Source organism: Pollachius pollachius (genome assembly GCF_949987615.1).
Source record: "Pollachius pollachius genome assembly, chromosome: 7".
Lineage (NCBI taxonomy): Eukaryota > Metazoa > Chordata > Actinopteri > Gadiformes > Gadidae > Pollachius > Pollachius pollachius.
The window spans coordinates 23,328,816-23,342,601 of NC_136940.1; the positions used below are offsets into that span (position 1 = coordinate 23,328,816).

At 45.0% G+C, this 13,786-nt stretch overlaps 1 protein-coding gene across 2 annotated transcripts in view; it reads right to left on the reverse strand.

Moving 5' to 3' along the window:
• sbno2b (strawberry notch homolog 2b) overlaps window positions 1-12,947 on the reverse strand; it is a 56,589-nt gene extending 43,642 nt beyond the window's left edge. For both annotated transcript variants that reach the window (XM_079739737.1, XM_079739736.1), the window contains exons 1-2: window positions 12,809-12,947; window positions 645-932 (exon numbers count right to left, since the gene is read on the reverse strand). In XM_079739737.1, coding sequence (XP_079595863.1) covers window positions 645-755 — 111 coding nt within the window. In that variant the 5' untranslated portion in view covers window positions 756-932; window positions 12,809-12,947. The remainder of the gene's footprint in view (window positions 1-644; window positions 933-12,808) is intronic.
• Between the last annotated feature and the right edge of the window lie 839 nt (window positions 12,948-13,786).

Below are 13,786 nucleotides of genomic sequence, written 5' to 3' on the forward strand. Positions count from 1 at the left end.
AGCCATTGTAATATAGTTTACCTATTCAAAAAATTAAACACAAAAAGGTTTAGACATGACATTCACAATAACATTAGTGGGACGGTATAGCTAAACTATTGTTTATTTTTTGACATATATTTGGTACATAATATATATATATATATATATGTATATATTTTTTTTTAGAAGATATCTGGATATCTTCTAGTGGCCTATATTGGGCCACTGCAGATTGACATTCTGATGGCCATTGCATTTTCCAAAATAACTGCCACAGCCACCAGGAGGCATGTTTGTGATGGCCCAATATCTTGTTTTGTTCCCAATATATCTATTCCACACATCTGCCTAATTTGGTGCTTTTATCACATCATCAGTGTTTACCCTAGCACTGTATGGTGAAGGCGGCAGCCTTAACAACAATAGGGCCGCGCCTTGACTACCAATGTATAATTTTTTTTTTAAAATAGATCTTTTTTTTTAAATTAAGAAAACATACTTCCATCAAGTACCAAAAATAATGATAAATAATGCATCGGTAATACTGTTCAAAACAATAGTCGTCCCCCCCCCCCGCGCTCCTTCACCACCTTAACTAAGACAATTTCTGGGGGAAACACTGAACATGAACCATCGCTTTGTAATGTTGAGCTTTGCCGCACCTCCATGTTGTTGGGGGAGGCCGCCGGGAAGAGGCTGACGTCCAGCTGGGGCCCCTCTGGATGCAGGTAATTGTCCCCGTCCATGGCCAACGCTGAGGAGAGGGTGGGCATCAGACCGCAGCTCCGCACATGACCACCAGCTGACTAAATCCTTGCTGCCCGACTAACACACACACACACACACACACACACACACACACACACACACACACACACACACACGTACGTACACACACACACGCTCTGCGTCTGAGCAAGTATGTCTTAACGGCCAATAATCTTCATGACCTAGAGTGAAAAGACAAAATAAAAGAGGAAAAAAATGATAAATAAACATTGCTAATGTTAACAGCGACATTGTTTATGAAGAAGATGAGTATCAACACAGCGGAATGGGAGTCTGGGGAGAGCAGTTATGAAATCATATGGGAGATAAAAGTATACAAGTGGCTAGGTTTTTAAAGACCTTCTTTATCTGGCTGTAGGATCACTGAGGGGAAACTATGAGACTGACGTCAGCGCAGGGCTCTCTCCGTTTAGATAACGTGCGACATGATGCAGGCTGTGCCCAAACAGGGGGAGGAAGGAAAAACATCCCAACTCATCTCCCATCAGGGCGCTGTCACGCCACCGGATGATGACATCACCAGACATGCAATAGTATACATTGAGAGATATATGCTTCTGCATGACAGAGCACTAACACTGGCACAGACAAAGGGCTAATCCCAAACCACAAACATAAAAAGAATCAAAATTAAAAAATGAGGAATCCAAAGAAATGCTCAAAATAAGAGTCCATCCATAATCTCAACACTGATTCTTTGCCGTGACTGCCCCTCCCCCCTTCCTCGCCTAACCCAGCCGCAGAGCATGGGATTGAACCGAGGGCTAGTTTGTAATGCAGAATGGAGGAAGCCAATTGGTTTTGAGTGACAACAGTCATTAGCTTGCTGTCGTCTGACATCACTGAAGCCTGTGCATCCATCAGAGAACTCATTACCGCCACAGCAGGAGACGGAGACCTCGCAATGAGGAAGAGCCAAGAACTGGGGGAATCTTGGCGCTGGATTACATTCAGCACAACAACACATAAGACCACCTAGAAACAATATCTAATCTTGGGAAATATTGGACTAAAGAAAAGCAGCCATGAAATATTATGGCTTGACTTATTTTTTTTTTGTGCATAATTTTTGCAGCTGTGATGTGGAAGCAGATATGATATGAAAGCACAGAACAATGCAAGCGTGTGTTGTCCGCTAAACGGATGAACTGGTTATATTGCACAAGATGAATTACAGTACACCAACAATCATCTATTCAGCTTGAGAGAAAAATCTCAGGAAACAACACAATTGACTTGGTTATGTTCGTACCGGCTCTTTAATCACTTGGCAGACCGACCGAAAAAGGCCGGTATGCTGATGCTTGCCACTGATATTTATTCTCCCCACGAAGCATTAGAGGTCACCCATGATGGGAATTGTTGAATAAAAGAACAGTGTTGCCATTTCTCTCTCCCTTAAAACCAGCAGCTGGGTTGAGCAGACGTCAACTCATGTCATCGCTGTACTCATTAAAAACAAATGTATGCTGTAACTGCACTTTGTTCTACGTCTTCCCCCCGGCCTTCGCGAGTAGTTTGAGAATGGGACAACGAGACAAAACAAATGATTATGGAAGTAATTGATGCTAAATGAATGCAAAAACATCTATGCCACTTTGGGTTTTACTTATGAAGAAGTGTTAGGTAGTAATACAGTTTAAGGACTGATCGAGGCCCTCTGATGGCCTCTCGTACCAGCAATTGAATTTAGGATACTGGAGATGTTTAAGGCCAACATCAGATAGGACAACACCATCATCCTATTGGACCTCCTTCAATGCTGAAGTCAAGATGCACTTTCCACTAATTTGATTATCACGCCACTCATATACGTCACTGAACGAAGAGCCTCCAGTTGGTTTCAACGCTGCCAGGAACTATTTCGCTTGACATACCTAACTTCTAGCACGTGACCCTTTGACCCCGGCATCATCGTCGCGCGTTCATGTGACAACATGGATTCCATCTGATTATATCCCATTTTGCATTCACTCTCACTCACCTCGAAAAGCAAAGTCTACAAACCAACCATTTTAGATGTTTCAGAATTTCTCCAAAAAGACACAACACACAATTTTCAAATAAACATGTCCAGCTGGTGTTCCAAACGTCTGGAACAGTTACAAGTGTTGAAACAAACCTACATCATCACTGGCCACTAAAACCCAACTACTCTGTTCCAAGGCTTGCTGGGCACGACAAAGGATGTCTGTGTAAAGTCAATCTCGCACCCTCTGCTCAAACTAATCAAATCCTTCCCTCCCACCCCCCCCCCCCCCCCCACCGTTCTTTGTCTATTCTCCCCCAAACAAGGCCTCGAAGTAACGTGGGCCAGACATGGTCACAGGGGACAAAACCATGGTAATAAATCCTAATAAGAGTTCATGAGGGTCTAATTCAGAAGGTCTTAAGTGTGCGTGTGTGTGTGTGCATGTGCATGGATCTGTGTTTGAGACAGACGTTTGACCTAGAATCAAATCCCGTTTCAAAGCCACACACACACACACACACACACAACCAAAACACAGGCCTCCCCCCACCACACACACTCCCCTCCCCGAGGCTGCCAACGTGGCTTTGTCTGGTTAGGGTGTTAAAACTCCCGCATGGGGTGCAGGGTGGGGGTTTAGAAGACTTGACCGCTGTGACTACTAGTACTTTGTGCAGGCAGTGAGGTAACTCCAAAAGAGTCGTAAAATGTCAGTCAAGGCAACATATTTTGAACCCTGACAAGCACATCAGCCAAACCCTTCCCGATTGGCTCAGTTTCGCACATTACAAAAACAAATAGTTTGGAGTAAAATCCAAGGGAAGAAAACTGCCATGTATTTATGTTTATATTTGTATCACACACAAGGTTGGGGCTCTATGCGTCCAAGGTGAAGGAGGATAGATGCAGGGATAGAGTAGAGGCTTTGTTAGGCTCCTTGCAACACGCGTAGGACAGCATCAAATGCGATGCCGACCCTTTGTTGTGCATATCTTCTGCTAGCACAAGGTAAGAAGGGTGATGGCATTTTGCCCTCGGCAGAAAAAGAAACAATCTGCTTTGAGGGTTTCAGCGGGGCATTTGTTGCGATAAAACATGGTGGGAAAATCACATGTGGCTGAGGATTTGGGGAGAATGAATGAGTTAAAAGGTGCTTAACACTCCAGGCGCTCTCTCTCTCTGTGTGTATGTGTGTGTGTGTGTGTGTGTGTGTGTGTGTGTGTGTGTGTGTGTGTGTGTGTGTGTGTGTGTGTGTGTGTGTGTGTGTGTGTGTGTGTGTGTGTGTGTGTGTGCTGTCAAAGATATAATAAATTCCTCAGGCGTACAGAGGTGATTTCATTGGACACTGTGACAAACCACGCTTTCGTTCACCTTATTGGCTCAAGTGGACATTTTCTTTCCTTCTCCCAGCCACAATCCCTCCCTCTCTCTCTCCCTCCCTCCCTCCTCTGCCCCCCCCCCCCCCCCCATCTTCTCAGATGTGGGAGTCATTCCCAGCATCCCAGACTCTCCTTTTCCCGCTCCTACTCAGCTCTTCCCTCCTGCGGCTCGCAATTTTCCCTATCTACCGGCCGCCAGCACCAACGATACCCGACAGTCTCCTAGCAACAGATGTCTTCGTCCCCGTCCCCCCCCGCCCCCCCTCCTACTCAAAGTACCTCAAGACAATTGGTATTGATCATTCGGCGAGGAGCCCCAGGTGTCCCCTTCCTGTCAGGACACATATTTACTAGAACACCCTGGTGGTATTCATTTCATGAGTGCCGAGTGCCGGTGCGCATGGCAGAAAGATATGAGATGCTGGTACCTTCCGATGCACCAAAGGTATCCACGGGGTTGGATCAATAATTGTTTTACTGGGGAAAAGAGCGTTTATGGTCACGGCAAGTCGATGCTGGGTGTCTGCATGGGGGTTGTTCTAATCCACTTAAACTTAAAAGCCAATTGAATCGTGAGAAGCTAGTTACTTAATTACTAGGTGGTGGCTGTCTGTGGGAAAACTTGTTTCACTATCGTTGCCGCTTTACACAACAAAAACAATGCTAGTAGGACAGGAACCTCACTGTCAATCCTAACAACCAACGCTGCTTATTGTAATGAAAAATTGAAAACATTAAAAATATATATATTTAGAATCATTGCACTGCGATTACATACGTTACAGTTCAGGTAGATCCATGGGAAGGGAAATGATAAATTAAGCAACAACAGTCAAAAAGGCACAGGGGAACGACGACAGTACCAGCCGCCCGTATTGAGGGCAATCTATTCATTGCATCAGACCCCCCCTACTATCCCCTAACCTCCAGATCCCACGGACCCTCCCAGATCAGAGCCCTGTGGGTGGCCTCCCACTGAACCATACCATTAAAGATAAGTTGTCAAAACCCAAGACGCTGCGGTGATGGGAATGCCAAACCAGGAAAGCATTATTACCAGGGAGTGTAACACGTTTCCCTTCTAGTGTGTGTGTGTGTGTGTGTGTGTGTGTGTGTGTGTGTGTGTGTGTGTGTGTGTGTGTGTGTGTGTGTGTGTGTGTGTGAGAATAATGGCCCTGGTTTGCCGGAGTCAAGTACGCCCCTCGTACTCGACTGCCACCCGGGAGTTGTTTAACCACCGGCACGGTCTTTGTCACATCAAAAAAGGCGCCAGGCACAGACGCCAAGACATGATGGCGAGCTCACCGGCAAACATGTGCTCTGCGAGCAAGTTGGGTAGAAAGCGAGAGAGTAGAACATAGTCTCTCTCCCTCTCTCTCAAGGAGTGAGGGAGTAAAGGAGAGAGAGGCTATGCTCACGGAGGTGAGCATAGCCTCTCTCTCCTTCACTCTCACTCTTTCCCTCTCTCTCTCTCGCTCCATCCCTCTGTGTGTGCAGCGAGGAGAGAGGGAAAGAGTGACAGAGGAGAGGGAGGCTATCTCTCTTTCTCTCTCTCTCCATCTACCCTGGGTGTGCGGCGAGAGCATGCTGATTGGCCTGCGCCGGGTTGTGCACATGGAAGTCATCCAGGGAAGTGTGACTTCCCTAAGCCGGCTAAGTCACGGCTAAGCACTCACGAGGAGCTCCGCCGCGACCACCACCACCACCACCTCCACCACCTCGCCTGCCATCTCTGACATCGACACACTTCCTCTGGTCTGCGCCAGAGGAACTGCGCGAACAAATGCACATGAATCTGCGTGCGCGGGGCGAACGACGAATGCATACTCGCCGCTCACACGGTGTATTGGATTACCATGACGTAGATTTTGAATTTGTGTAATTTTTGGTGCAGAATCCTTTTACCTAGATAACCCTGAACATTTGCACACAAAAAACAACAACAATCATGCTTCAACAAATGTCAGCCCTTCCATTATAAAAACAATGTTGGGACTCCACACCCTCTAAGCCTGCCATTTTGTTGCTTGGCCTGGCCCCCTTGCTATCTCTATTATGCATTACCCAGATTCCCAGGGACATTTCTCAGGTCTCTTCTCCCTGAGCCCTGGCATTAAATCCCTTCTAAGACACGGAGGTAATCCCTTCCGCTGCGAGCTCCCCGTTGTCCTCATTATGCGTCCTCAGACACGGCCCGGAGTGGACCAAGGCTTCAGTGAAGACAAAAGCACAGGCACAGGACTTTGAAATGACACGCTAGGCAGGGACACACACACACCCACACCCACACACACACGATCGCCATCATGCTGCAACTAATATCCGTCTGAAATGCAAACGACAGTTAGCAGGTAAATTCCAAATGGTTGCCATGCAACTGGAAGTCAGCTGGTAACGGTGACTAGTATTCCCATCACCAGTACATCTAGTTGAGAAGAGCTGTTATATGGGTACACCAGGGGGGCTGTGTTCATATACTCCAGTGATGAAATATTCATAAAAATGAACAAATTACTTCCTTGGGAACACGGGGCTGTCATTCAAAACAACCTGCATTATGAATTAGCACCTTTTCCACCCACACCCACACACACACGTCTTTCTATTGAGGAAGTTGAGAAAAGCAGGCGGAGAGGTCACAGGATAGAGCATAATGATCAAATGATTTTGTGTAACCAGATCTGTAGGCTTATCAAAAGCAGGGAAACGGAAACAAATTGTGCTTTAAGAGGTAGCAGTTATTGTGTTTAGCCTGTTTAAAAATGTATGAATCAGAGCCTGGAGACTAGCATAGCTGAGGAGAAGGTATCATGCTAACTATCAGGTTGTTTTAGTCGCTATGCTTTAATGAACTAAGACTTAACACACACACACACACACACTATATTGTATGGAAATAATGACAAACTCTAAGATTCAACTGAGATGTATTCGGTGACATCAGAACCCCGATATCTAGGCTGATTTGACAGACTTGTAGCCAAAATTTTATTATTAAGTGAAACTTTTGATTGGCAGAGGCAATCACAAGTTGCCAACTCCTAGACCCTCCACCATAACCCAAGACGGTTCACTGGGCAATCACATTTTGTTCACATGTTCCCTTGATTATTTCAGCTGACTTAAAGTTCCTTTTTTTTTTTTACCATTGCTTAACAAAAAATATATACTTGAGACAATTTTCGCATTGCTTAATCCTTTCCATAGACACTACATCCCATTAGAATAGCAGAGCTAAACTAATTAAAATCAAATAGGCGGTAGAACACTTTCTTGTTTTTTGCTGTTAAACCCATGATATCGTTATGTGATAAAGGCAGGTTCATATTTATGTGTTCATGATTATTTACATGTCTTTGTCACTTGCACTGTTGGTAGTCACAGATGCCGTTTATGGTCTTCTCTTTCACTGCATTCTCCATCGCAAATCAGGTCATCCCAGCTGGAGCATGCTCACCCTATGAGAGCCACCCTTGCTGTTACAGAAAACGTAGAGACAGACAGAGGCTTGAGGCCACGCAGCCCGAAAGCCTGATAACCATCGATTCAACTCCACGCCAGGTGGCTTGCAATGAAAACGTTTCTTTGGCCAGATTTAGCCGGAGCCCAGCCATCCCATATCCTGAAGACGAAAGATCACAAAGGCTGCTGTGCGGTCGGTGGCTCGCTGGTGCTAATTTAAACCAGACACTGCACCAAATCCACACGTCTAATGCCACGGATTTACCAGGAATAGATCAAAGGCCAACCTGATGAGAGAGAGAGAGGAAGCGACCCACTAAGCAGACCCCCGTTTAGCCAGCCTTCCTCCGCTCTGTCATCCAGCTCGCCCCAGCACAGATAGAAGGATAATGACATACAATGGGCTGAGTGAGCTAAAGCAATCTCCTGGTTGCTCTGGGTCAACGACGGCTAGCCAGGTTAAGCGAACAGACAGTCTCTCGGTGTGTTCAATGGGAGGTGTCCAAAGAGTGGCTGGAAAAGACCATAAAAACATTCAGCCGTTTCAGATATGTGGCAACTCGTTTTTCCCCCTTTCCTTTCCAGAAACAATATATTATGTAATAGCATAATAGCGCTTGGCCTACCAAATAACTTCTAAAGCAAAAGAGATACAAATCAAGGTGTATGATTGGTACAGACATTATTAAAATTGCTCTTGCGATAGACTGTAGACTGTGTACTTCTGTGTGTCAGTGTGTAGTGTGATTTGTGTTGACCTCATTTAAAGGTTAACTCTATCATGCCAGTGTATTGTACAAGATGTAAAAGTGGTCCACCTTTCACCAGAAGTTATTCTTAAATAGTTTCCCTTTCACCAGTCTGCTCACCAGTTGTGGATAAAAACTTAAAGAAAGGACAACTTCACAAGACGCTGCCATGTAGGTTTGCAATGGCCAGACAAGAGACATGAGTCAGATACAGGCTACTTCTGCTCATTGCACATGATTGACAAATAGATAGATTTAAGGTCACACCAGAGCAGAGGTAGCTCCTTAATGCTTAGACTTAGCATTATCTAATCTCACTCATTTAAATTAACCCAATATTAGCATTTGATTAAATACCACATTCTCAAAAGTAGGTCTATACAGGAGTTTCTATTTTTTATTTTTTTTACATGGAATAGTTTCCCTAAGCCCCCTTTCCCACCCTTCCTTGTAACAGCCTTCCTGTGGCGTCTGCCTCTCTCACTGTCTGACCCAGAACCAGACTGTGGTTCTGGTTCAGGGGCTCCTGTACCCAGCCCAGAGTCAGCCATTCAAACCCACCGGGTCGCTTCAGTCAGTGATGCCAGTCAATCTACACCATGCAGCAGTGAGAAGCACAGAGGCAGATCTCACTTTGGTACTACATGGCCTACATCTCCCTCCTCTTTTTTCAGCTGTCTCGAGTGTGATGCCAGGATTGTTGAACGAAACACACCTTATAGGCCTCGCCACTGCAAATAATTCACTGAACGTTAACAATACAGCCATCCAATCGTTCTGCACCCAAAATATCTTGGTTAGTTTTACATTCAGATTTTTTTTAAACGACCTTGAGAAGTCCATCTCGGGAATATGACAGGCATGCAGTATTTATACCAAATCACTAGTAGGGCGACTAATACCTCCCTGGATTAGTCCCATTTTTTAAATCACATCGGCTGGGTTTTTCTCAGAAGAGCTTTACCGCACTTTTTCCACGGTCAAACCGTGGGGACAGATGCAGAGCGGGGAACACTTGGTTACACTTCAGTCCTCTCCTACAGGCCTGGGAAAACACCCACACACCCTGAAGCCCCTAAACGGAACATAGGCAGCTCTGAAACAGACCGTCATTATTTAACTCATCTCCCTCTTCAGACATCCCAACGGAGAGGCAAAACTACAGTCACATTGCTTCCCAAAAAGCATGTCATCCACATGCTCTCTCTCTCCCTCTGCTGATCTGTGTCCCTCTGCTGAACGGACGGAGCATCCATGATTAATACATGAACTGTGAAGACCCGATTCCAGGAAAGCAGAGGACACAGTCTAAGCTTTCAGCCCTTCCTGGCTCCCCCCTCCGGCACCACCACCCAGCCCCACACCACATTTTTCACTCTTACTCCAATCACCCTACAGGCCATAAAAATGTATCCCTGACACAGATTGGGAAGGGGTGGGCATAGTGAGGGAGAGTATGTAAAACCCTGGGACAGCAGGTTTTTCTTTTATACACATACAGTTACCCTGACAAAAAACCCTCTATGGCAGAACCAGCAGCACCACACACTGTGTGTGTGTGTGTGTGTGTGTGTGTGTGTGTGTGTGTGTGTGTGTGTGTGTGTGTCGTCCCCACAGTGCTCCTTCCACCGTTCCCAGAGCCCCCGTCCACAGCTTGCTGCGTTGCTCCCCTCATTGTCACCCCCGAACAGCCTGGGATTTATTGTCAGAGGCGGCCTACACTGAAATTTATAGCCCTGGTTTAATTCAAGGCAGGGGTGATGGCGGTATACCGGTGGGGGTTAAGGCAAGTGGAATCGCTGAACCCGAAATAATGTTCTTCTGGCTGAATTACACCGGGGATTTTGCCCTTTGAAGCGAACAGATGGAGTGAAGACAATTCTTTAATCAGACCTTTAGTCTATACATCATTATTAGACATTTGTGTGTGTGTGTGTGTGCTTCCTGAACTGTAGTAATACAACAGGGCTATGGTGAATTTACTTACTAGAGCACAAGTAAATGAAGAGCCTCTGCTTGGTGGTTTAAAAAGAGTTTCTCTCATCAGGCAGCTTATACTGCGTCACCCAGGGTTTGAGTAATCAGGAATGAAAGGTTTAGGAATGAAAGGTTTTGCAATGAATGAGTAAATATGCACTTTTGTGTTGCGTACACAGTCTCTTCTACCCTAAGACAACGAAACCTATGAAGGGTATAAGAATGAGCACCGGGAGATGACCTGTGCATTGCACCAATGTCAGGCCAAAACAACACGCTCACCCCTGCTTCAGCCACACTCCTTTAACCTAGTTAAAGCCTGCTGCAGAAACCAGGCTCACATACTTAAAACAAGTCGAATACAACAGTTAACACCCATCCCTTCACTACAATCAAAACAAAGAATTTGTTTTTGTTTTTTCTTCTTCCTCATACCATGTTACGATGGTCCGATAAAGGAAAAAGTGTAGGCGGCACATAAGCTAACCTTACAATTAAACAGCCCCTGTTCAGCATGTATACGTTTACATCATATACCATATCTTAAAAAAAATATTTTGTCAAACATACACATTCAAAAGTCGTGTTATATTCTGAAACCCCTTCTTTCTATGTTACCACAGGGCATGGACAGACCTCTATTGATCCAGCAACTCTGGTGGACCGGCCAGGAGAGAGGCTGCCTGAGGTAGCTGGGGGGGCGGGGAAGAGGTGTGTGTTTTGAAGGTTGTATTTCTGCCTGACACTCTCATAGTAAAACATATCGTCTGCTGCCAATAAGAAGAGAAAGCAGCGACCCCAAAGGCGCATACTACGTCATCAGCTCTAAAGGGCCTTTAAAGGGACAGAAGGCTGGGAGAGGGAAGACATATCGTTCACTTCACAATTAGCAAATAGTATCCTTCACGAAGGGGAAATAACCTAATTGGAAAAATAGCCGGCTACCATGGCAACCTGTGTCGAGGCTTGCATCAGGCTTGACTGACTGGCCTTGGCTGCAGACAATAAAGACCCTAGAAACTAAATATTGGAAATAGTTTCGGAGACAAAGAACAGAAACTCTCCGTCGTATCTCGGCTGATTGGCCTACTAAACAACTCTTAAAATAACTCTAAATTCATTTGTCTCCCGTAACACATTGCAAAACGCTCAGGAGCCATATTGTTTATAAATCTTTAGAACGGGAGTATTTAGAAAGCCCTCCGAGCGTGTTTCAATTCATTAAACCCCCGGTTTAACTTTTCCCCCATTGCACACGTACGGACAGGCCTTCAAGGCATCGAGTATGGGCAGTAGGCTATAGGCCTTATAAACAAAAGTAAAACATGCAAATTAAACTTTTTAATGAATCAGTACCTCATGGAAACGATATAGGTTAATAGAAAGAAAGACAAACTCAGTGCAGCACAGCGTTTAAAGTCGCGACGCATCGCGGACTTTCAATCCTGGGTTATAACACATTAACGACGGTTAGTTTCTATAATCCTGATGGCATAGTTCAAATCAGATCAAACACAATGAGCGACATCTCCAACGACAGTGTTGTCCTAGGGTAACACTGGATTACTTTAAGTAACATTGTGCCACAATTATATAAACAAATTAATTGAATCACTGTATGTGGGTCAGTACGGGGCATCAGACCCCGTGTAGAGGATCGCAGTTCGGTGATAGTGCGGTTATGGTTATTAATTCGACGGATGGTGGGGCTCTGGGAGTCTTTATTTGTCGAAACCCGACTTCAAAGACAAAAGTCCACATACACACAAAGGAAGGCAAGGACGCGAGCCCCGTTCGCACCGCTTTAACGGGTAGCTAGCTCGGCGGACGACGGAGGAATTCCTTCGATCGCCTTCATAATAACGCCGATTACTCGGTTATACACAACATCTAAACGAACTGAGTGCCCTCCTGTGTACTAGTTTCATGTTTGGGCCGAAACCGGTTCATTATATTCGTAAAAACTCGCGATAATGAGGCTAGCTCGATTAGCATAGCGGAGTTTTTCTGCCTCTGGGGGTATGCTCGTTTTGATCTCCACGTACACCGAAACAACGACGTCGGGTTTCTTCACCGTTTATTCTCATAAATAGTCGGAAACAATCGCAGTATTGAATTTTCCCAATTTAGCACAGCTCAAGACAACACACATAAACCCCCCAAAAGCCATCTTGATGATAGTTACTGGCCTAATGCACCTGTTTAGTACGACACTATAAGCAGCGGTTGCTGTTGTTTACAGTGTGCCATGATTAAAAAAAAAGCAATCCGCGACTTCGATTAGTTCCACAAAGCAAACCAGATCGTGGGGTTAACTCGAATCACACTCAATAAAACCCCATTTCGCCCTTTGATACGACTCTCGTCCACCGACCCCCCAGACCCCGGCCTACCCCGGTGAATAAAACGTGTGTGCCGAGGAGAGGCTGCCTCGAACGCGTCCAGTAAAACACCAGCGACGCTCCGCTTCCTTTTAAAACCCCGCACGGCGCACTCACCGTGTGTTCGTATGGTTATAAATCCAACATCCAAGCAGCGCTGTAATTTGTAATAACAGCTGGCGTCGAATTGTCCGGGAAAATGCTGTTTTAATCAACTTATTCTTCTTAGTTGTTTTCTTCACTTCCTGATTGAGACGCTGCCATTTTGAACAGACGAGCCCGATGTTTCCGCTGCTGACGTCACGCAGCGCCTCTTGTTGATTGTTGTGGGCCGGAGTGGACCTCACCATTCTGGCCCGAAATAGATCACAAAAATCGGGGGGACGCCGGTTGCAGGCCGACATTCAGGACTAAACAGATGGTCATAGAGCCTATGTAACATGCGATTGTTAAGATGATCAGCAATTACAACAGTCCGTGCATAATGAATAACACTGTTATAAGGCAGCCCACATCATTATGATGAGGATAAGATGTGTGTTTTGTGGGGAAATACAACTGACTATTGGAGATAAAACATCAGTTAAAGTCTGGGGCTTTATGCAAATTCGTGAACTCTATAATACTGTCATATATAGAATAATATCTTCCAGCAACTTTGAAATATCACATAGCCATTATGGTTCATGGCCATTTGAAAAATATAAAATAAATCAAATACATTTAAATGAAAATTTAGTACATTGAACCTTCACTTATTTAAACATGTCAATCATTCATCATTCGTCATTATCTTTCACATGATCAATTGAAGGCAATTTTCCTAGTTAGGACAAAATTTATCATTAATGTAAATATAATTACACAATATATCTAGCCTTAAATACATCTCATAACCCTGTGCATGAAATGATGTGTATTGTGAACATCGATAGGGCTATGAATGGCTCTTTTTGCCGTTAGATAGATCAACCAAGATTGATCAAAATGATTTAACAGTGTAAGGGGCGCACCGTTGCAGACAGCTTTTGCAATGATTTGTGTCTTGGCAGCCAGTGATTAAAGCATTGAATGGAACGAGGTGAGGTAATTTGG